This window comes from Plasmodium vivax, chromosome 5 (assembly GCF_000002415.2).
Source record: "Plasmodium vivax chromosome 5, whole genome shotgun sequence".
In the NCBI taxonomy this organism is placed as follows: domain Eukaryota; phylum Apicomplexa; class Aconoidasida; order Haemosporida; family Plasmodiidae; genus Plasmodium; species Plasmodium vivax.
Window position 1 is genome coordinate 866,673 of NC_009910.1, and position 20,616 is coordinate 887,288.

Consider the following 20,616-nt stretch of genomic DNA (forward strand, 5'->3'; position numbering starts at 1 on the left):
GCGAAAATAAGCATATGCACTATGACACCAACCATGATCAGCATGCAGATATTTTTCCTACAGCCCTATTGCATAGGGGGATAAACTGCGATGGGGAAAAAAAAAATACCAATGGCAGTATAGCAGTGCCAATCATCGTGTACCACCCAGTTTCTTTTGCATATTTTGCTTCTTTTTTTTCTTTGTTCTTGTTGGCCCCTTGGCTAATTTTTTTTTTTTTTTTTTTTTTATTTAAAAGGGCGAACTATGTATTTTTCCCTAAATATATAGAACCCAAATACGTAACTTTTTAATCAACGAATTTTTTACTTTTTGTTTTTAGTTATCTTAACTAATTCACAAAACCTACAAAACATAACCTCTATTTTTTTTTCATTTTACAAAATACCTCACGCGTTTAAAAAAAAAATGAAAAAAAATGCAAATTCGAAAAGCCAATGCTCTGTAAGATACCTCATCTTGATGTCGTTTATTTTCGTAATTATCTCCATATTATTAGTAAGAAACGATAAAAATTAAGCAAAAATTAAGCGAAAATGAAATAAAAATTAAGCAAAAATGAAATAAAAATGAAATAAAAATGAAATAAAAATGAAATAAAAATAAAATAATGAGTGTTTTCCTTTGAACAGCACAGAATAAGTCACCTCCGTGGTTTATGCGGTCTCACTCGTTCGTGCGACCCATACGCGCGAGAGTGTATAATAAACAGTTTTTACCGCTCAACTACCCATTGCGCGTACATACTGCTAACCCCCCATTACTTCCTTTTAGAACCCCGTTTGCTTCAACAACTTAAGCATTCTGCCAGAATCGCAGCCACAATCGCGCCCAAGAAAGCTTGTCGAACTGCCACTTTACACAAATGAAGATTTATCCCAAAGAAGCAGACATATTAGCTTTACTGAGCCATATGTAAGCAGCAAAGTTTTGCCATTCGGATGTGAAGAGAAGGATATATCAAAAAAACTGACCAGAAATGATATAGAGAAACTGTCGTGCAACACAGGCTTTCTTTTTGCCGATAAAAAAAAGGCCTACATTGTTTTTTACTACGTGAATGATTACCATAAGGGTAAATACAATAAGATGATAAATCACCTATGGCTAGTTTTTACAGAATCAGCAGCAAAAATTGGTATGCCTGATGAGCAACGATTGAAATTCTTAATGGACTGTCATTCAGGCCTAACACGCGATTTAGATACGCTAGACGAATCGTATGAAAATCGCTTCTTTTCCATGGCCAACAGTAAATTAATGTTGCAGTTAAGTTTCCGAATTTTCCTCTCAAGCTATATGTGGTCCTGTGAAAAATTAACAAGAGATAATAAGAAGAAGTGGACCAAGGCTATGAAGAATATGATAGAAACTTACAAAGCGTAATGGGAAAAGGCTGCACAGGTGGGCGCTCCAATGGGTTCTCCAATGGGTCCTCTAATGGCTTCCTCTATTGTGCTCCAGTAGGTTCACCTATGGGTCACCCTGTGAGAGGAGCACACGAGGGAGCACGAGAAGGAGCACACGAAGGGGCACGCCAAGGAGCACACCCAGGAGCTCGCCAGTGAACGCACCATCAAGCGCATCAGCGAATGTGTCTGCGAACGCACCATCGAACGCTCCAGCGAACGCGCCAGCGATCGCACCACCGAACGCACAAATAGGCGTAACAAAAAAAAATAGCCACAAATGGAAGAGCGAATTGATGAGAAGTACCCCTCAAAAGGGGTGGTATATAATTTATTAAACTTAACAAATAAAATAACTATCAATTTAGGAAGTTATAGAGTAAGGGGAGAAAGGAAAAAAAAAAAAAAAAAAAAAAAAACCCTAATGTAGCACCAAAACAATGTAACGATGCAACATTACCTTACCAGCCGCAGTCACAGATATGTGCTACCTGCCATCTCCCCCAAATTACCTGTCAAATGATTTAAACAAGAAAATACTTTTGTGTAAAATGCTACTTCTGAGAAGAATTTAACACAAGGATATTTGTTTGGTCTTTTAATTAAAAGAGTATAATTTTTAAGATTGTTTGGTTCCAAAAATTACGAAAATGAAAAAAAAAAAAAATACGATTGCATTTTTGTAAATTATTGTTTGAATTGTTTTATTTTATTTGTTAAATTTTGTGCCATGTGCACAAGTAATAATTTGTATAACTATGTACTTCTTGTCACATTTGCTCCTATATTTTTTTTGTTATTTTTCCATCAAAGAATGGAAAAGCGTAAAGCCCCTATCTGCGCTTTTCTTGCACCATCCGTTCAGTGCAAGTTTCCCGAAATTCAGCCTGATGAAAATGACAATTTTTCATCATCAAAATAGGCGAATTTCGATTTTTACGACAGTGTGAGGTGAGGGATACCTACAAAGTAGTTCATGCGTGCGTGTGCACAGTGGGGGCGCGCTTAACACGCCTCGTGAGCGGGCACATCATATATATAACCGTATATATGCATATATTATATGCATATAGATATACACACATACACATATGTACATATATACATATATACATATACATATATATCCAGCCGTATGTACGAACGTAGGTGAGAGATGCTCCCCTGCCTTTACTTTTGTTGTCGTTTAAAATTTTCGAATTGTGTAACTTTAGAGACCACCATTCTAACGTGAAACATTTTTAAGTCCAAATTGATGTTACTTTATAACCGTTCCATCGATAGTGTTTCCCTAACTTTTGAAGGAAACACTTTGGAAGTTTTAGAAGGTGAGACCATCCATGGGGAGGGTTTTTCAAATTACAATAGCTACATGTGCCCTATACACACGCTACAAATCGCAGCTTAAGCAGAATGGTAAAATCTCTAAATGCGTATATCACCTCATCCCCGGTGATGCTAACGAATTGGGGCTAAATCACACCCTTCTCTAACTGCTCAAAGATTGTTATGCATGACGTTGCGGTTCCTTGTTAAGGGTAAAAAAGAAAGCAATATATTTTTATATATAAAAATATCTGCAAAAATATAAAAGTACCACGTATTTGCGCCCCCTTTTCTTGGGCCCCACATTATGCACCTTTCGCTCAATTGGCCCTCGCTCAGGGGGGTTAAATCAGGGAGAGAAGTTGAGCCCACTTCGCGCCTCCTTTAATGGAGCAGCAAAATGGCGAGCCGAACCCATAAGCTGCTCAGATTTACCTACCCATGAGTAACGTCAAACATTTAATAACATTCGAAAAAATTGAGATGTGGTAAAAGTGGGGCACTTAACCATAGGCCAATATGCTTTCATGCTGACCCAATTTTAAAACCTCCAACGTTCACCTTAAAAAGGGAGCAAATACAACACCCCAAAATGTACATCGTGGTATAAAAAAAGGGTAGCTCATTTGGTATTACTCCGAGTCAGCCGCAAATGTGCACAGCGGGGGGGGAAGCTGCATTTTCATTCATACAAATAATATAAATAGGTATGTGCTTACATAGGTATATATTTTTTTCTTCCCCTTTTTTGCACCCCCCGCTGGGCAGCAGTCACATTTTTTGCTTACCACATTTGGCAGTTCTATCCTCCTACCACTAACGTTGTACGTTTCGCGCTCATTTTTCGAGCGAATTTAAAGGGCAAAATGCAACTTATTCTTTCAGAAAAATTGACTCCAATATTTCTGCGATTTCTCAAAACGAAAATGAACATATAAAATTAAATTTAAGCTTATATTTTGTGACATCTTCATAAATGATACATGCAAAATTAACCCCTTTCGTGGTAAGCAAAGGGGGTGGTCCCCAACCTACGAGTCGGTGGGCAGGTGACCAACCAAGAACCCGCGACACGTCAAGAGCGCAACCGAAAGGTGACGAAGCGGTTAAAAAAAAAATGCAACTCGCGGCTGCTGAATTGTTTTCACCCTTCAGATAAAGATCGTGGTGCTAGGTGGTCATTAGGAAGAATGCTAGCAGTCACCGGGGGTGAATAAGGGACCAATGTAGGTGCCTACAAACTGGTAAATGTATATATATATATATATATACATACATATATACATATACGGTATACCCATGCTGGCGCGTGTATATTGGTAACTCATTTTAGCAACAAATGTGGGGGCCGGACCTGCCTTCATGCCAGAAAAAGGGGCAGAATGGTTATTGTACCAAAGCAGGAGGAACGAAGCAGGTGGGGGTCATCCGTGAAGCGCTAGCGTAATCTGATAGGCCGATACAAGTTGTAACACCTGTTCAAATGGTTAAGGGGGTGAATTTGTTTATTTTTTTTTCTTCCTCTCTTTTGAACATATTTAATTTTGCTGACTTAGAGATTTTTACTAATTTGACATTTCATCCATTTGGTGCTACTTTTTTTTTTTTTTTTGCTAACATATATGTGGCACAGGTTAAGATTCTTTACAAAATAGTTTTTTGGTTGCATAAATTCGTTGCTTGCAGGTTGGGAGCAGCTATTTTTGCGCCTGCACAGATATAACCGCTGTTTCGCTCTTTTTTTTCGTCAATTAGATTTTTTTTTTTTGTTCACTTTCTTTTGCATACTTTGTTCGCTTATAGATTTAAACATATTTTAGTTTTCTCAAATTTACCCTCTTTTCTGCAATTCCGCGTTAGGCATTCTTCGTTATGCGTTTTTTTTTTTTTTTTTTTTTTTTTCGTTTTGCGAGAAAGGCGGATTTTTCAATACCAAATAAATTGTCCTCGAATATACAAGTTTGTAACGCTGTGTTTGTAACGCTGTGTTTGTAACGCTGTGTTAGTAACGCCGTGCTGGTGAAAGGTGCTTATTAAAAAGTTTCAACACACCTCTCTGCTCATCAAGTGAACATGGCGAGGACGCACACTTGGCAAAGAATTCTCATACGGGGGGGCTTCACCACTGCGTTGTTTCTTCTGTGGATCGGAATTTTATCGGTAAGGGAACATGTTTATTTAATAATTGTGTGATAGGCTCTCCTTTTTCACCGCCCAAGGTGGCTCGTCCGCCTGACAGCGGTGATAGTAAAAGGCAGGGCGAGCCGGCGTTGTCAGGTCCTAACTGCATCGCGAGGGTGCACACATACGTATACATATACATATATACATATATATACGTACATACATACATACATACATACACACACATGAATATATTTATGCGCATGCCGGCTTCACCACTTTCACAGGTGCGTAATTGCAAATATGAAGGCCAAACGCTGGAGGAGTTGCAGATGAGCTGCTGCCCCAGAAGCCTTTCTGCAGCCTCGTACTACTACGACAGTGCCTCTGCACAAGCAAATCAAGCGTACTACGAAAATAATAATCACGTTTTTTACACAAAGAAATATGAAGACTTTCTATCGACGATGGATGATATGCAATTGAGTAACAAAGTATTAACAAGAGAAGAAATGAATAGTTTACTAGATTCCCTTAGTTTGTTTGTAAGTAAAAAAAAAACAAGGCTGGTGTTCTTTCACTATAACAATTATTTGAAGAAATTGTATAATGACACGATGGACCTACTGTGGAAAGACTTTGCCACATTAGCAATGCGAAGAGGAATTCCACATGATGATCAACTGATGTTTTGGAAAAAGTGTGATGATGAAATAACTGATAGCTTAATAGCAAAAGACGAATTTTTTTTAGAGCAATTTGAAATATTTTTATCTAAAGGGAAGGTGATGAACATAAATTTTTTTAAATTCTTGGGTAATTACAGCAGATCGTGGAAGGAGACTTTAAAACGTTTTGAAGTGAAATGGTCTAAAATTCTAAGGGACAATGTAGAGAGTTACCCAAGGTGGTAAAAGGGGGAGAAATAGTTTAAAAGGATGGTCTCGCAGTAGTTCCTACGTTTAGAGCACGAGGAAGGAGCAGCATTCGACTTTTTTGTTTTGTTTTTTTGCTTTGTTTTGTTTTTGTTTTGTTTGTTTTTCTTTGCTTGTTTTGCTTTGTTTGTTTTGTTTTGTTTTTTTGCTTTGTTTTTTTGCTTTATTTTTGTGGTTATCCTGAATTAAGCGTTAACTGAAATGGAGTTTGCGTCTTCTTGGCAATCCAAATGGTATAATTAAAAAAAACATATATCCATTGCTGCATTGCAAGAAGTGGCTTCTTCGCCGCTTTCGTTCAATGTTGTTACTTTTTTCTTTTACAAATTAGTCTTAGGTAGCGACGCAGAAAAGGCACTGCATCTGCATCTGCATCTGCACCTGTATCTGCATCTGTATCTGCACCTGTATCTGCATCTGTAGCTTCCTTTCTGCAGTTTGTTCCTACTTCGCCTGTTTGTGCATGTGCCTATTCGTCTTTGAGTCATTTTTCCAATCGACTAGTCGTTTTGGAGTTACCCCCCCGTCCGTTCGCTTATTTCACTGCCCACTATTGTTTATGTAACCCCTTCAAAGATGCTACAAACAGGGGGCATCCCATTCTTGCCAACCATCTTATTTAACACGTTTGTAAACATTTTTGAAAAGCGAAAGAGAAACCACGTTGGAGTGAAATTCGTCACTTCTACGCAAAAGATGATATGCACATTGGAAATGGGAAAATAGCAGTATGCGCCTTTCCCCCACTTCGTGAATGCGCATCTACATGTGCGCGTCAGCCTTTGAGGCGTTGTCCGGAGAAGAGGCTGCTAAGTAAAGGAATTCCCTAATATTATGCCTCCTCCCAAACTGATAATCAATTCTGTCAGGTGAAGAATAAAGAAAAAACTTCCCCTCACTTGGTGCAGCAGTTTTTCGGGCGAGTTTAGCAAGAGAGCATTTTCTCTTAAGATGTCTTCGAGACGTTATTGAAAAAAAAAGAGAGTTTATAAACGCGCATTTTAATAAATACATAAACGAAATTACAAAATAAACTTATAAAAAAAAAAAAAAAATGCGAATAGAAATCTGCATATAATTACAAATAAACTGAGAGTGTCAACCCCCTCACTGAGCAAACCACACAAGTGTTCATAACAAATTGAAAAAAAGAAAAAAAAAGAAGATACCATTACTGCATCATTTAGAAGCCATCTTATAGCTACAATCAGGGGGGATTTCTCAACTTACATAGCCACAAGTATGCTCATCAAACTGTGGCATATATATTTACTACACAAAAAAGGAGAGTGTGCTCTGACCGATAAGGCTTTCGTAGATCATACAGGAGGAACTCACCCCCTAGTGGGGGTGGGTTTCCCTACGTTTTATTTTACGCTCATTCGTAAACAATTTGAATATCCACCTTTACGGGGAAACAAAGAAAGACTTCATATGTTGCAGTAATATTATTTATTGCAATTTTTTTTTATACTGTACGGCCTAAATTGAGAACGCCACTAGGATATGCTTATGTAATCGTTTAAGCATTCCTTTTCGTTTGATTTTAACAGCCTATATGCCACAAATAAAAGCAGATGAAAATAAAAAAAAACAAAAAAAACAGCATAAAACAAATAAAAGTAAAAAAAAAAAAAAAAAAATTGCCTCTGTTACAACAACAAAGGAAGAAATATTTTACTGTTTAACTTTATAAGTACAACGTGATCCATGAAATAAAATATTTTTTTATGGCACTTAGGCTTTTTCGGCGATGGAAAAATTGTTACAAGCTCGTTTGGGGATCTTGTATTACCCACTGGTGGCTGCTCGAAGTGAATGGGATGACGAGAATTAAGTCCTCGGTTCAGAAAAAACACTTTGGCTTTCACAGTGTTGTATTGTAAATTTTTTTTTTTTTTTTTTTCTATTTTTTTTGGAATTATTTATTTTCATATTTAAAATAACAATTAAAAATTACATTTTGGAAGATGCTTTAATTAATATAAACAACAAAGTTAATGTTAATTTAATCGTTTTGTTTGCACTTCATTTTTCCTACATATGTTTGTATGCAATATTTTTATGGTTCATAAGTTAGCCAATTCGTTTAATTTGGAGATAACCATATTCCTCTGACGTGGTTTTGTATTGTTAATTTTACCGATTAACCTTTTGCGGTGGTTCTACAGGAAAGTTTTTATAGCTTTTATTAATATTGAAGCTTTCTTTTCGTTTTTTCGCTTCCTTGCATTGTTGTGTTATTTGTTCGAGTTATATTTTTCTTTGCGCTTTAGAATTTGCCGCTTTAAGGCCTTCCATTTTTGAAGGATTTATTTTTAGTTACAAACCCCCCCCCTGTGCCATTTTTTAGAGCAGCATATATTATACTGCTAAAGTGCCTTATTATGTGCATTTCCGTTTGTCCTACAGAATGAGCAAGCTAATCATTTTTTCCTTTTTATTTTTCGCTATATAAGAAGTGTCGAAATATATACCCTCTTTTTTCTGGAGCGTGCAAAAAAAAAAAAAAAAAAAAAAAATAATATTGGGCGCATTTTTTAACAAAACAAATTTAACATAATTAGGTCACTTTTTTTTATAATTTAAAAATTTGAAAAGAAAATAATATTCGCGATTTTGCAGATCACCCAATAATAACAAGATTAAACATGTTACAGCATTGCAATTATGCAAATAGAGTTTTTTCAGGTTTCTTCTTTTTGCTGTTGTTTTTTGTCGTTCATATCCCGCTATCCCTAACAGAAGTAAGCACTTAAAGCATTAAAAAGATATCGCGAGTATTTTGTTTTCCCATTTTTTTGAACGTATTAAGAAAAAGTAAATCTGAGCAATATTTTAAATATGTAGACCTTTTATATAATTCATGTCCCTGATTAATCTCATGGCCCTTTTTTTTTTAGAACACTGCTTATAGTTCCAAGTGGGGAAATCAAATCACGGCTACAAGGTTCCATATAAGTAAAAAAAACATTGGTGGTAGAAACCTTGCAGAGGCTTTAGAAAAAGTAAAAAAATTTTTTTTTGGCAACATCCTTTACGATGACGAACCTGTAAAGTATCCCCCTGAACCTCGAAAAAAGGATGTATTTAAAAAAAAAGTAAAGAATTATTCCATTGAAGCTCGTTTAGCCCCAAAGATATATTTTACTCCAACTGGAAGTGTCATATTTACAAACAAAAAAAAAGCCGCCATTGAATATTACTATTTCAATGAAAACCAGAAAAAGAAATACAATGAATTTGTAGAAGCATTATGGGAGGCATTCCATGAAGAAGCAAAAAGAATAGGATTAAGTGATCATGAGAGAATGAATTTATTAAGCTCTGTCTATCCTTTAATTTCAAAGGATTCATCGACGCTGGAAGAGTATTGGGAAAAACGTTTTCTTTTATTGTTAAAGAGAAGAGTAATATGGCTCCTTCAATTTGAAAGTCTTTTACGGGAATGCAATAATTCATGGAATAAATTGATAAAGAAAAATGAAAAAAAGTGGATTGAAATTCTAACAGATAAGCTAAGAAAATATAACATGGGGGAAAAAAAAAAAGAAAAGCCAAGTACAGAGGAAAATGAATATGAGATATACGGAAAAATGGATAAACTCAAAAGGTTTCTAGATAAAATAAGCATTGATATATATAATACATAGGATTCTAACAATTCATTTCCGTGCAATATACAAACCACGTTGCTTGCAATAAACCAAAGAGGAAGAGGAAAATAATTACGCTAATGAGGATGAACAGAAATTTTTTAGAGTTAAAAACGGGGAGTCAATTTGGCTATCTCATTAAACAACTAAAAAATGTTGTATTTTTTTTTTTTATTTTTTTTTTAGTTGTTATTGTAAATTTGTTTGTGACATACATATAGTACACTTCGCAAATATGCACTTATTTTATTTGCTCCACTTTTCTTTAACAATTTTGGTATAAGGCTGGCTATATGAAAAAATAAAAGCTTCAAAGCTTGTTATTTGCATGGCAGCCTTGGTATGTCTCATTTGGTGAAATTTCATTCGAAGCAAAACTGCCTTTTTAAAAGAAAAAAAAAAGTGCATATTTTTATTTATTCACCCTCTTACTTTATGCCATATATCTATATGGTACGGATGCGCGTTTAACTTTTTTTTTTTTTTTTTTTTATCTTCAAATTTCTCTTATAAGCTATCAAACAGCCAAAATGTTGTTAAGATATATATAAGGGAGTGTTTACACTTTACCTTTTGCTGGATTTTTCAAGTTTATAAGTCAAAAATAAAATAAAAGCACAGCAAAGCAAAGCATATAACAATGTAGTTTACTATATTGCTATATGGCATAGGGCCAAATGGAAGAAGCAAACCCAACACGGGGGTCATATTTTTTTGTAGTCAATTCCTTTAAGAACGCAAAATTTATTTTAGCTAGTTGGGGCAACTTTGGACTCCCTCGTTTTTAGCGCTTTACTGTAGATCGAGCTTGCTGATAGATTGGATGAGCAAATAAATTTCGTTTTTTAACATTATAATATATTTGAAATTTTTTTTTTTTTTTTCTTCTTTTTTTACACTTAGAATAATTCTATCAATTATTACGCTTTTGTGTCACTTTTGTTAATGAAGAATGCGCAGTTTGTTTTAATTTATTAAATGGTGCGTTTATTTTTTTCGTGAAATGCTGTAAACGCTTTTTTGCAGTTCTGTGGCTTCATTTGTAAGGCAAAAGTTGCAACTCTTTGGCCCATTCTTCAGTCCTCTGGTCTTTCTTTGTTTTTATATTTCACTGTTTTGTATATTCTGTTATGTTAAATGATTCGTATTTCGTTGTATTATTCGTTCGCGCTTTATTCTTTCCCCTTAAACCTTTCCCTTTTTAACCCCCTTTTTTTCTGCTTAATCGCCTGGGCCACTCGATAGAGTAACACTACAGTTGCACAAATAAACTTTTCTATTTTACGCATACAAAATGGATTAGCAATAAATTATTATGTTGCGCTTTTTTTTTCTTCGTTTTGTAAACCTAGTTGGGACTGCATAAGTTCCTTCTTCGTAGAAGTCTCCAAAATTTAATTATCTCAATTTTCAGAAAAAGGAAATTTTTTTTCACTATTTCGTTGAATCACTTTTTCAATAATTATAAGCTCATAAAGACTATTATGAGCCATTCATTTGATGGTAGTAAAACAAAAAATGGCACAAGTCAGTAGCCCTAAAAGACGGCTTTGCTCCCCATTTCTAATTTGGCTGCTGCTGTTTGTTGTTTATGTCCTGCCACCAGTAAGAAGCGCATCAGCATATACAAGAAAAAAAAAATTGAAAATGTCTTTTTATTTCTTTCTCCATTTTTTTGAATGATTGTCCTATGATGAAAATTCCAAAAATGAATAAAAAAAAAAATGTTGCTGAGTATACATGTACATACATCACGTATAACTTTATGACCCCTTGTAGGATACCCCCTTTAGCACAAAATGGGGGAAAAGTTTCAATTCCCCAGAATGTCCATTAAAAAGCAGAAGAAATGGTTGTAGAAACCTTGCAGAGTTTTCAAAAAAAGTGAAAAGCTTTTTTTTTGGCAACATCCTTGGCGATGACGAACCTGTTAAGTACCCCCCTAAACCTGGAAAAAAGGACGCATTTAAAAGTGAGGCAAAGGCTAGTCCCAAACATGTTTGTTCTCCTCCAAATATATATTTGACTTCAACCGGAAGTGCCATATTTACAAACAAAAAAAAAGCCTGCGTTGAATTTTATCGTTACATTGAAGATCAGAAAGAGAAATACAATGAATTAGTAAAAGCATTATCGGAGGCCTTTCAAGTTGCAGCAACAGAGGAAGGAATGAGTGATGAAGATCGAACGAAAATATTTAACAGTTGTTATCCTTCCATTAAACAGGATGCAGTGGTACATGAAGGGTACTGGAAAACACGTATTCTTTTATTGTTAAAGAGAAAAATAATATGGCTCATTCAATTTGAAAGATTTTTACAAGAATGCAATGATTCATGGGATGAATTGATAGCAAGAAATGAAAAAAAATGGATTGAAATTCTTACAGACAAGCTAAGAAAATATAACATGGAAAAAAAAAAAGGAGATCCAAGTACGGAGGAAAATCAAAAGGATAAAAACAGAAAAAAGAATAAACTCAAAAAGTTAGCAGATAAAATAAACATTGATATATATATATATATAATACATAGGATTCTAACAAATCATATGCGTGCAATATACAACCCACGTTGCTTGCAATAGGCCAAAGAGGAAGAGGCAAATAATTACGCTAATGAGGATGAACAAAAACCTTTTAGAGTTAAAAACGTTATTCGTATTACCTCCTATTGTAATTAGCGGAAATGTGGTAAGCGGATTATTGCTATTATTAACAAATGAACTGATTCATTAAAAGCGAGTCATTTTTTTTTTTAAAAGTGTGGCTATTTTATAAGGAAAAATGTGGAGACCATTTGGATAACATATATTGGATAGCTAAAAAACGTTGTATTCTTTTTTTTGTTCTTCGTAGGATTTTTTCGTTTTCTTATTTTTTTTATTTTTATTGATTTTTCTGCGCAACACGTACAGTCTACGCTGTTCATAAAAATGTAAATATAAAAATATATATAAATATATATGTATAAATATACCATGGCTGTTGTTTGCCCCACTTTTGTTTTACAATTCTGGTATTACATAATACACGGGGGGGGAGAGCTTCCACGATTTTTGCTCTTATCCCATCCTTTCGCATTGCATTGCACCTTTAAAAGAAAAAAAAGAGTAAATTTATTTTATTTATCTGCTGCGGATATGGCATGCATATATTATCCCTTTAATGCGGGGGTTTATTTATCTTTTTTTTTGGGTCTTCAATTTTTTTTCTATTAATTATGAAAACAACCAATGTAGCGTTAACATATGTTTAAGGAAATGTTTTGGCATTATATATATTTTTTTCTTGATTATTCTTTTTATGTGCACATAAATAGAGTAAAACCAATTATAGGAAATATTTTTGCAATAAAATGGGAATGTAAAATGTACGCATTAGTGTTCCCGCAGGGCATTATGAAATTCTTTGCTTTTGAAAGGGTTATTTTATCCGTTTCTTGAAGCACTCTAAGGGCCTCTGCTTTTTGACCGTTCAACATGAATGGGAAATGCAAGCGTGATAGTTGGTAAGGGGGATGCTTTTCGTTTTAAAACATTATAATGTAAAATTAAATCCTTTTATTGTGCTTCTTTTTTATTCTTTTTTGTGTCGTTCTTATCCATAAAGTGTAGATTGGGTAGATTGTTTTTTTTTTTTTTTAACGGTGCCTTTATATTTTGGGTACCTACATGTGAACACCTTTTTTGTATTGTTCTATAAGTTGTGCAACTAGATCGGTTAATTAAAGCTGATTTTTTGTGCATATTATGACGTGGTTATTTTATTTTTTTTTTTCTATCGCAAAGGCTATACGTTTTTTCTGTTTGTATTTTATCTACTTTTTATATTCTCTACTTTTCGTTTTTATTTTCTCCCAGATAGGCTCTATTTTCTCCCATCTGGGTTCTGTATCCCCCCAGTTCGGCTTTATTTTCTCCAATTTGTGTTTCATTTCATCCTTTTTAATATTAACATTTTACTTATGCACTTCTGCTATCTTAGAATACATTGCCGAGATTGCAAAATTTCTCATCCTGGGGGATACGAAAAAGTAACAACTGTTGCATTTAGTGAGGCGCTTTTTACATAATGCAATCCCCTTTTTGATAGTTAAAAATGAGAAAATGCGGTTATAACCCTATATATTAATTCTATAATAATAAAAGGAAAAATGTCGAAGTATCTTAATTCGAAAAAAATCGTTTTTCCACGATTTTATATTTTCCTGTTTTTTTATATCCTTGCTGCGTTATAGGTAAGAAATGTACACTGTTTAACCCCCTTTTTTTAGATCTTTCATTTTTTTTCCCCCCCATCATTTTGTTTACCTTCCATATTTTTAATAATACCACCAAGTGGTATAAACAAATAATTTATACATCGCCGCACAAATTTCTGAACCATTTTTTTAGGACACCTCTTGTAACTCGAATGGGGGGAACACCGCCGCGGCAAAATCGCTCAACAAACTGAGCGATAAAGGAGCTGAGAAATCTCAAAATATTAGCCAAGTTGCAAAAAAGGTAAAAGAATTCGTTTTAGGAAGCATCGGTTGTAAGGAGGAACCTGTTGCGTATCCCCCAGAATCTGTAAAAAAAGATTCATGTGCATGTAATGTGGATGATGGTTCTACAAATGATAAAAGCTCGCCTAAGATATATCTAACTAAATCCGGGGGGGTACTTTTTCAAAATAAAAAAATGGCATCCCTTGAATATTTTTATTACAATGAGGATCAGAAAAGGAAGTACCGCAAATTTATAAAATCGTTATGGGATTCTTTTAAGGAGGCAGCAACAAATGAAGGAATGGACCAAAAGAGACAACAAAAAATTTTAGATAATGCTTACCCATTAATTTTAAAAGATTTAAAGGAAAATGAAACTAAATGGGAAAAACGTTTCCGCAATTTGTTGAGTGAAAAAATAATATGGCTACTAGAATTTGAATACTTCCTATAGAATTGCAGTCATTCGTGGGATTCACTGATGGAGGAAAAGGCAGAGAAATGGACTAAAATTCTTTCCGGTAAGTTAAAAAAACATAAATTAGTGAAGCCGGAATCGTTCCTTGAAAAGATGAAAAGCTATAAAATCAAAGTGGTGAAAGTAGGCTAACCGCTTTGGGGGGATAACACCAATGGAATTTGCACTGATAGGCATTTATACGCATGCAGTTGTTTACACGTCTGCATACACGTCTACGTACACATCTACATACACTTCTGTGTTAGAGGAAGAGGACTCGGAAAAGCAACCAGACGGTTGAGCTAATCGTAGCAGGGGTGATATCCTTTAGGAATAAAAACGCAAAGGATTGCAATGGTTGAAGGTTATCCCATCACAGTCGGAGGTTTATTAAGCACCTATCTTTTGATTTCTCAAAGGAGTAATTGCATTAAAGGAAAAATGGAGGGAGCAATTTGGTACCGCCATATTATACAATAAAAATGGGTCTTGCTCTTTTATTACTCATAGGAATGAATCCTTTTTTTTTTTTTTTTGTGTTTTCATTATTTTTTATCAAATGAGAAATGCACATTTTGTTAAATGGTTTAATGTCTTTTTTCCTTAAGGCGTTATAAAATGTATGGAAATAAAAATATCTATGACCTTTTTTTCTTCTTCCACTTTGGAAAACAAATTCGTGTTTTCCAAAAAAAAAGTAGCATTTTTTTAACTACTCCCTTTATGCGTGTGCATACGTCTAAGCAAAAAGGTGAGTTCCGCTTTCCCTTTTGTACATTTGCATTGGTAGTATAAACATGCAATTGTTCTTCATGTTGATCTTTCCGTAGAAAGATGAGTAAATTCTACAAAACTGTAATGTATATGACGTGGGTCTACCAAGGCGCACCACACCCTTTACTCTTTTTTTTATCTCATGTCACGAGAAAATTTCAAAAAAAAAAAAAAAAAGCAGTTTGGTGTGCACAATATGCACCTTTGAAGAGGTATACGGGGAAGAACCCGCCATACAAAGGGATTCTTTCCTTTATGTCATCTCTCAAACCTGGCAAATCAATTGAACCAAACGAGAGCAAAAGGAACATCCCCCAATCTGATTATCGGTTCACCTCAGAAGCTACCAATTTGTTTAACAACTTGGCGTTCGCATGTCTAAGGATACTTCCACAAAATGGAATGCATTCCTAACAGGCGTCATTATAAGCACAGCGCAATCGTAGCATATGAATACAATTTGGCAGCTCCCCTTCGCATACTTACTTATCAAATGGGGATGCTTTGCCACAGTGAGAGTTGGGCGCCATGCCCAGATCATTACCCGAGGTGCCTTCCCTTGGAAAAATTGCCATGCTGCATGGTGTGATAAATTACGGGTGAAAAAAAGGACAAACATACTACTAAATTTTAAGGTAGCCATATGGAAGAGGACGTAAAGAAATTAATAAAAAAAGGATGGACATCAACGTGAGCCCCATTATCCAGATGCAATATAAAATTGTCTCATGCTGGCGATCAGGATCTGATTCTGGCTCTTCAACAAATGGCGCCATAGGGCGCACAAGAAAACGGTGAGCAAAATGGTGAAAAGAATGGTGAAAAAATTAATGAGGATCTTAACCAGGCCAACCACTACTACAGTCAGATTTGTGCTTACCTTCAGCACAACGCAGAAATATGCTAAAAATTTGTTTACTATATGTTATGCCAATTTTTTGAATTACGGACCATGGAGAAAGGTACAAAAGTGAAAAAAATGGAGTAACGTTTTTGCTGAGAAGATGCAAAACTGCGGAACGGTGGGACACCAGTGGAAAATACCTTACGGGGAAGGAAGTCAAATTTGTAGAATACGAAAATATGATGAGTTGTTTAAATTTTGTTAAAAAGATACGAAACGCGTGTGATTAAGATGACCTTACAGGTACGACACACATCCGTGTTACCATGAAGGATGGAAATTTTGTTAAAAGAAAATTTTGAAAAAAAAAAAAAAGGAATTCTTTTTTCCCATTACGCAAAAGGAAAACTGTCTAAAGCATGGACACACGCTTAGAGTGGATCATATAAATGACCTACACCCCCTTTGCGTACGTACGAATGAATCATTTTATTAAATTTTTAGATGAATAATTGGTACACCTGGAATTTTATACCTTTTCGCCCTTTTCACTTTTTCTTTTTTTTTCAAGCATTGTGTTGAGTCCTTTTGGGGTTAAAAGGGCTGCATGTTTTGATAGTACACTATACTTGCGTTCCTGGTGCAACTAATATATTTTTTTTTTTTAAACATATCAATAGGGTATTTTTAAAGAACAAAACAAAGTTTGATACACGTTATTGAAAAGATACATGTGAATTTTGTCGTTATAATAGAAAAAAACATACAACAATTTATTTGCCGATTCGAACGTTTCCGCAATGGAATTTTCTCTGATGATTAGTTGAGGACCCAGGTTCGAATTCACCACTGAAGAATCTTCGCAGCAAGTTGTAAAAATAATCATCTTCTAATTCGTAGAAGTGTTATCTTTTTACGAGCAAGCTAGTTTTTTTCTTTTTTTTTTTTTTCCTTTTTTTAGTGTAACCATTTGAACAATTTCCCGATTTGCCTTTGCTGTAATGTTACAAGTGAAACTTTTCAAAAAATGCTTTTATTTAACGAAGAGGGTTATGACAAATAGTGGAGCGCTTCTCGTGCGGGCAGCCGGCAAATACCATCATGCACAGTGTATACGCCTGTGTGCTTTTTCCATGCTTTGTAATTTATTCACTGCCATAAGGACTGCACCTTTCTGAGTTCTTTAAATTATTTACGCACTTTATGGTTAGTAAATTGCGTACCGTCCTACGTGAAAAGTTATTCTTTTGCATGAAATCTTTCTCATGTGGGGGAACAAAACTTAACACTGTACATTTACGCAGCTCATAATGTTGGGGGTGCCTTCATTCTTCCTATTTTTTACAACCCAGATACACATGCGGTATGTAACACCTACACATGTGCCTACTAAGATGAAGGGGGCAGAGCGGGTATGGCGAAATCCCTTCTCGTAAAAGAGTGAGCGAGCAAAGAAATGACAATTGGCACATATGTATATACTCCTATATGAGGACGCATAAATAAATTAATGAAAAAGGCTTTCACACCACTGGGCAAATGTGCAGCTGTGTGTGCCTATTTTATTTTTAAGATGTTTTTCAGCCCAATTGTGAGGCACAAAAATAATTTCCCCTTCAGATCGTTCGGTCATGTGCATAGCAATAGCTGTTCTGTGGGGTGTGTGAGAATTAGCGGTTTTTCAAAAAAGGCGCTAAACAGTTATTTTATTATTTTTTTAATTTTTTTTTTCTTCTAATTCCTGTTTAATGATCCTTCCTGAATCGCCACCGCTTAGTAGTATCGATTTTTTCTGCACAATTTTATGCAGTTCAATTAATGTTAATTTTTTAGCCGTATACATTTTGGCTATTTTTACAAAAGGGCGCAATTTTTTTTATTGGGCATAAGTTAGCGCCAGTAAAACGACTACAGTGTTGCGGTGCCTATTTCGTTCGTGCAAAAGGACAGTTGCAATTATTTTTGTTCTTCACGAAATTGTTTTTTTCCTTTCTTATATTTGTACCTATTTGTTAACCTTATGTGTTGGGCGTTTTGCACTGAATTTACTTCTGATTTGTTCGACCCTTTTAACATTATTATTTGTGAAAAATTAACCAACCAGCTCACTCGCTATTCTGCGCGAAAAGGATATTTTTTTTCTGAACATTTTAGCGGTAGCATTATTTTTGCCTTTAAAATATAAAACTATTTTAATTAAGTAATAATCGCGTCAGCTTTGCGCTGCTCCTGCCTTCTCTCAAATTTGCAAAATGAAAATTTTCTACAAGTTGGCTGTCCCAGTGGTTGCGTTCTCCTCCTTCACATTGCCAAACGTTATGTTAACGGTATGAATGAGCTCTTTCCTTCCAATTGGTGCAAAAAGAAAACACGTTTTTTTTTTTTGCTTCTTAACATTGTAATTCTTTACACTTGAATAAACTTCCCCTTTTTAATTTAACTCTTCAATATTTGGCAGCATAACTCGGGTGTCCTAAATGGGAGCGCATCGCTACAACGGGGAGTGGAAGCCTACCAAAGAGGGCTAGGAGAACCCTCATTTCTAGAAAACGACTACATTACGCAAGTCACTCTACAGGATTATCACGCACATGATAATAAACCAATCACGAAAGTACGCTGTATAACGCAGGATGAGTACCGCTGCCTATTGACAGAAATACAAGTTTTAAAAAAAATAATTTCATCTAAGAAGTACAATTTATTCATAAGCAGTGGTGACATGGAGACACTCCTCAGAGGCTACAACAATGTACACAGCGCCACCTACAACAAATTGATTAACAAATTATTTGCGAAGCTTAATGAGGTAGCTTCAGGAAATGCAATCAAAGAGAGGGATAAAATAAAGCTATGGAGAGAATGTAAGGACAGTATTGCGAAAGAGTTTAACGAAATAAATGACCACTACAAAAGGATGTGCGATTCTTATATGGTAAAAAATAGAGCCATGAACATTGGCTTTAAGAAGATTTTATATAAATATGTTAAGTCATGGGAAGAGGCTATACGGCGGAATGAGAAAAAGTGGGGTGATATTTTTTTGCAGAGGACGCGAAAGGGAAAGGCAGCGTTTTACTAACTTCACTGAGGGGAGCGCTTCGCCGCCGCTTCACGAAAAGTTAGCACACGTTAACCTTTTTGACAAGTGGATGGGAAGGCGTAACACAACTAAGTAGAAGGAGTCTTAAAAACGGCGAAAAGCTTCTTCCAGAGTTAAACAGTTTCAGGGGGTCAATCTTCCCAGTGGCACGGAGAAGAAGCGAATCAGCATGATCGAAAAGGAGGGAGTTCCTTCTGCCTAAAAAATGGTGTAAGATTGGTTTGAAATTTTTTCCTTTATTGTCTTATTGTGCGTCCTCTATCGGAAAAGTAGCTTCATAAAGGTCGCACGATTCCATAGTATAACATAAAAATATGTGAATTTTTTGTCCTTTTCATTTTTTCTTTTTTTTTTTGTTAAATTATTTGAAAGGCATTTCTTTCGTCAGAAGTGCCACATTTTGACGTTCTACAACTCTGCTCGGTGTTCCACCAACTGCATTTATTTCACCCGCCTATCAATAACTTGAGTGTGTGCCTTTTTTTAAAAGGTGCAACGAGAAGAACTATGGCAAAAGTTACCATTCCCTTTTTTTGCAAAAGCCTGCAAATGCAAACTTTACAATTGTGTAGTTTTAAAAGGAAGTGCACCTGTTCTTCTTCAGTTTAAGAATTCGCCACATTGTGTCTACCCTAGAATTAGAAACGTTCAAGTGCAATAGGAAAAATAACGCCATTAACCTAGTGTACAAATATTCGCAGAATTTGCATGCAGCTCTTCACATAAAGTGGGATTTTCTTTTCTTTCCTTTCTAAAGTAACGCTATTCAATTCAGTGATATAAGCGGGGGGAGGAATAGCTCAATGCGTCCCCTTGGCAGTGTATCTCCCCTGCGATTATGCCATAAAAATGCATCAAATGCAAAGTGGGTACTTTTCATAGAGTGTGAAAATTTGCATTTAAGCCTTTTAACGCACTCATGGTGAAAATGCTATGCCAAAATTAAATATATAAAACATTATGGGTACAATAAGGATAATCTGCAGTAGACCTTTAACTTAAATGAAGTAATATTTATGGGGGTAAAAACGTTATGAGGGAACAGGTGAAATGTGTTTGTATTTCCAACCTATTTGTTACGTTATAGTGGAATAATTTCTTAAGGGCCATCTTCATTTTTTTGAATAATTATGTGTGCGCGCAAATGTTAATGGGTCGCTCGATTTTTTAAAATTAACGGCGGGATATATCTCCACAGCCGAGCGGAATGCGCCTTTTCTCTGCACATACAAGCATATGTATGTGTGTGTATATACTCATGCATGCATGCGTGTGTTATGTGCCCATAATTTTTTACGCGTGTTTGAAAAATGCTTCACTTTTCGCCCACAAATAATGTACCATAGAGCAACTGTTATCACTACTTCCAAACGTAGGTAGTCCCTCAAAAGCGATTTGTCCTTTTCGCCAAAACTGAATGCAAAGTTTAATTGAAGTGTTTTCTTCTTTTTGCTTAACATAAATGTAATGATGTATTAAGAACATGCAACATTGT

The 20,616-nt window shown here is 35.2% G+C and overlaps 6 protein-coding genes across 6 annotated transcripts; all 6 read left to right on the plus strand.

The window, feature by feature from the left end:
* The first annotated feature begins 82 nt into the window (after window positions 1–82).
* On the plus strand, window positions 83–1,510 carry PVX_089840 (RAD protein (Pv-fam-e)). The gene is made up of 2 exons (XM_001615008.1): window positions 83–498; window positions 775–1,510. The coding sequence occupies exons 1-2, from the start codon at window positions 409–411 to the stop codon at window positions 1,384–1,386; spliced, it is 702 nt and encodes a 233-aa protein (XP_001615058.1). The 5' UTR covers window positions 83–408; the 3' UTR covers window positions 1,387–1,510.
* A 3,298-nt stretch (window positions 1,511–4,808) lies between these two features.
* On the plus strand, window positions 4,809–6,672 carry PVX_089845 (RAD protein (Pv-fam-e); the record flags this gene model as incomplete). Its single annotated transcript, XM_001615009.1, has 2 exons — window positions 4,809–4,895; window positions 5,147–6,672. 2 exons carry the CDS (start codon window positions 4,809–4,811, stop codon window positions 5,771–5,773), a joined length of 714 nt encoding a protein of 237 aa, XP_001615059.1. The 3' UTR covers window positions 5,774–6,672.
* Window positions 6,673–7,711: 1,039 nt separating this feature from the next.
* Window positions 7,712–9,447, plus strand: PVX_089850 (RAD protein (Pv-fam-e); the record flags this gene model as incomplete). Its single annotated transcript, XM_001615010.1, has 2 exons — window positions 7,712–8,541; window positions 8,698–9,447. Exons 1-2 carry the CDS (start codon window positions 8,446–8,448, stop codon window positions 9,445–9,447), a joined length of 846 nt encoding a protein of 281 aa, XP_001615060.1. The 5' UTR covers window positions 7,712–8,445.
* A 1,802-nt stretch (window positions 9,448–11,249) lies between these two features.
* On the plus strand, window positions 11,250–12,214 carry PVX_089852 (RAD protein (Pv-fam-e); the record flags this gene model as incomplete). The annotated part of the gene is made up of 2 exons (XM_001615011.1): window positions 11,250–11,302; window positions 11,490–12,214. 2 exons carry the CDS (start codon window positions 11,250–11,252, stop codon window positions 12,034–12,036), a joined length of 600 nt encoding a protein of 199 aa, XP_001615061.1. The 3' UTR covers window positions 12,037–12,214.
* Window positions 12,215–14,133: 1,919 nt separating this feature from the next.
* PVX_089855 (RAD protein (Pv-fam-e)) lies at window positions 14,134–14,394 on the plus strand (the record flags this gene model as incomplete). Its single annotated transcript, XM_001615012.1, has 1 exon — window positions 14,134–14,394. The coding sequence occupies one exon, from the start codon at window positions 14,134–14,136 to the stop codon at window positions 14,392–14,394; it is 261 nt and encodes an 86-aa protein (XP_001615062.1).
* Window positions 14,395–18,270: 3,876 nt separating this feature from the next.
* On the plus strand, window positions 18,271–19,100 carry PVX_089860 (RAD protein (Pv-fam-e); the record flags this gene model as incomplete). The annotated part of the gene is made up of 2 exons (XM_001615013.1): window positions 18,271–18,345; window positions 18,477–19,100. 2 exons carry the CDS (start codon window positions 18,271–18,273, stop codon window positions 19,098–19,100), a joined length of 699 nt encoding a protein of 232 aa, XP_001615063.1.
* Window positions 19,101–20,616: the final 1,516 nt, after the last annotated feature.

Coding starts and splice junctions, on each gene's coding strand:
- PVX_089840 (XM_001615008.1), top strand. CDS start 409: ATGAAAAAAAATGCAAATTCGAAAAGCCAATGCTCTGTAAGATACCTC. Junction 499..774: donor TAATTATCTCCATATTATTA/GTAAGAAACGAT, acceptor ACTTCCTTTTAG/AACCCCGTTTGCTTCAACAA.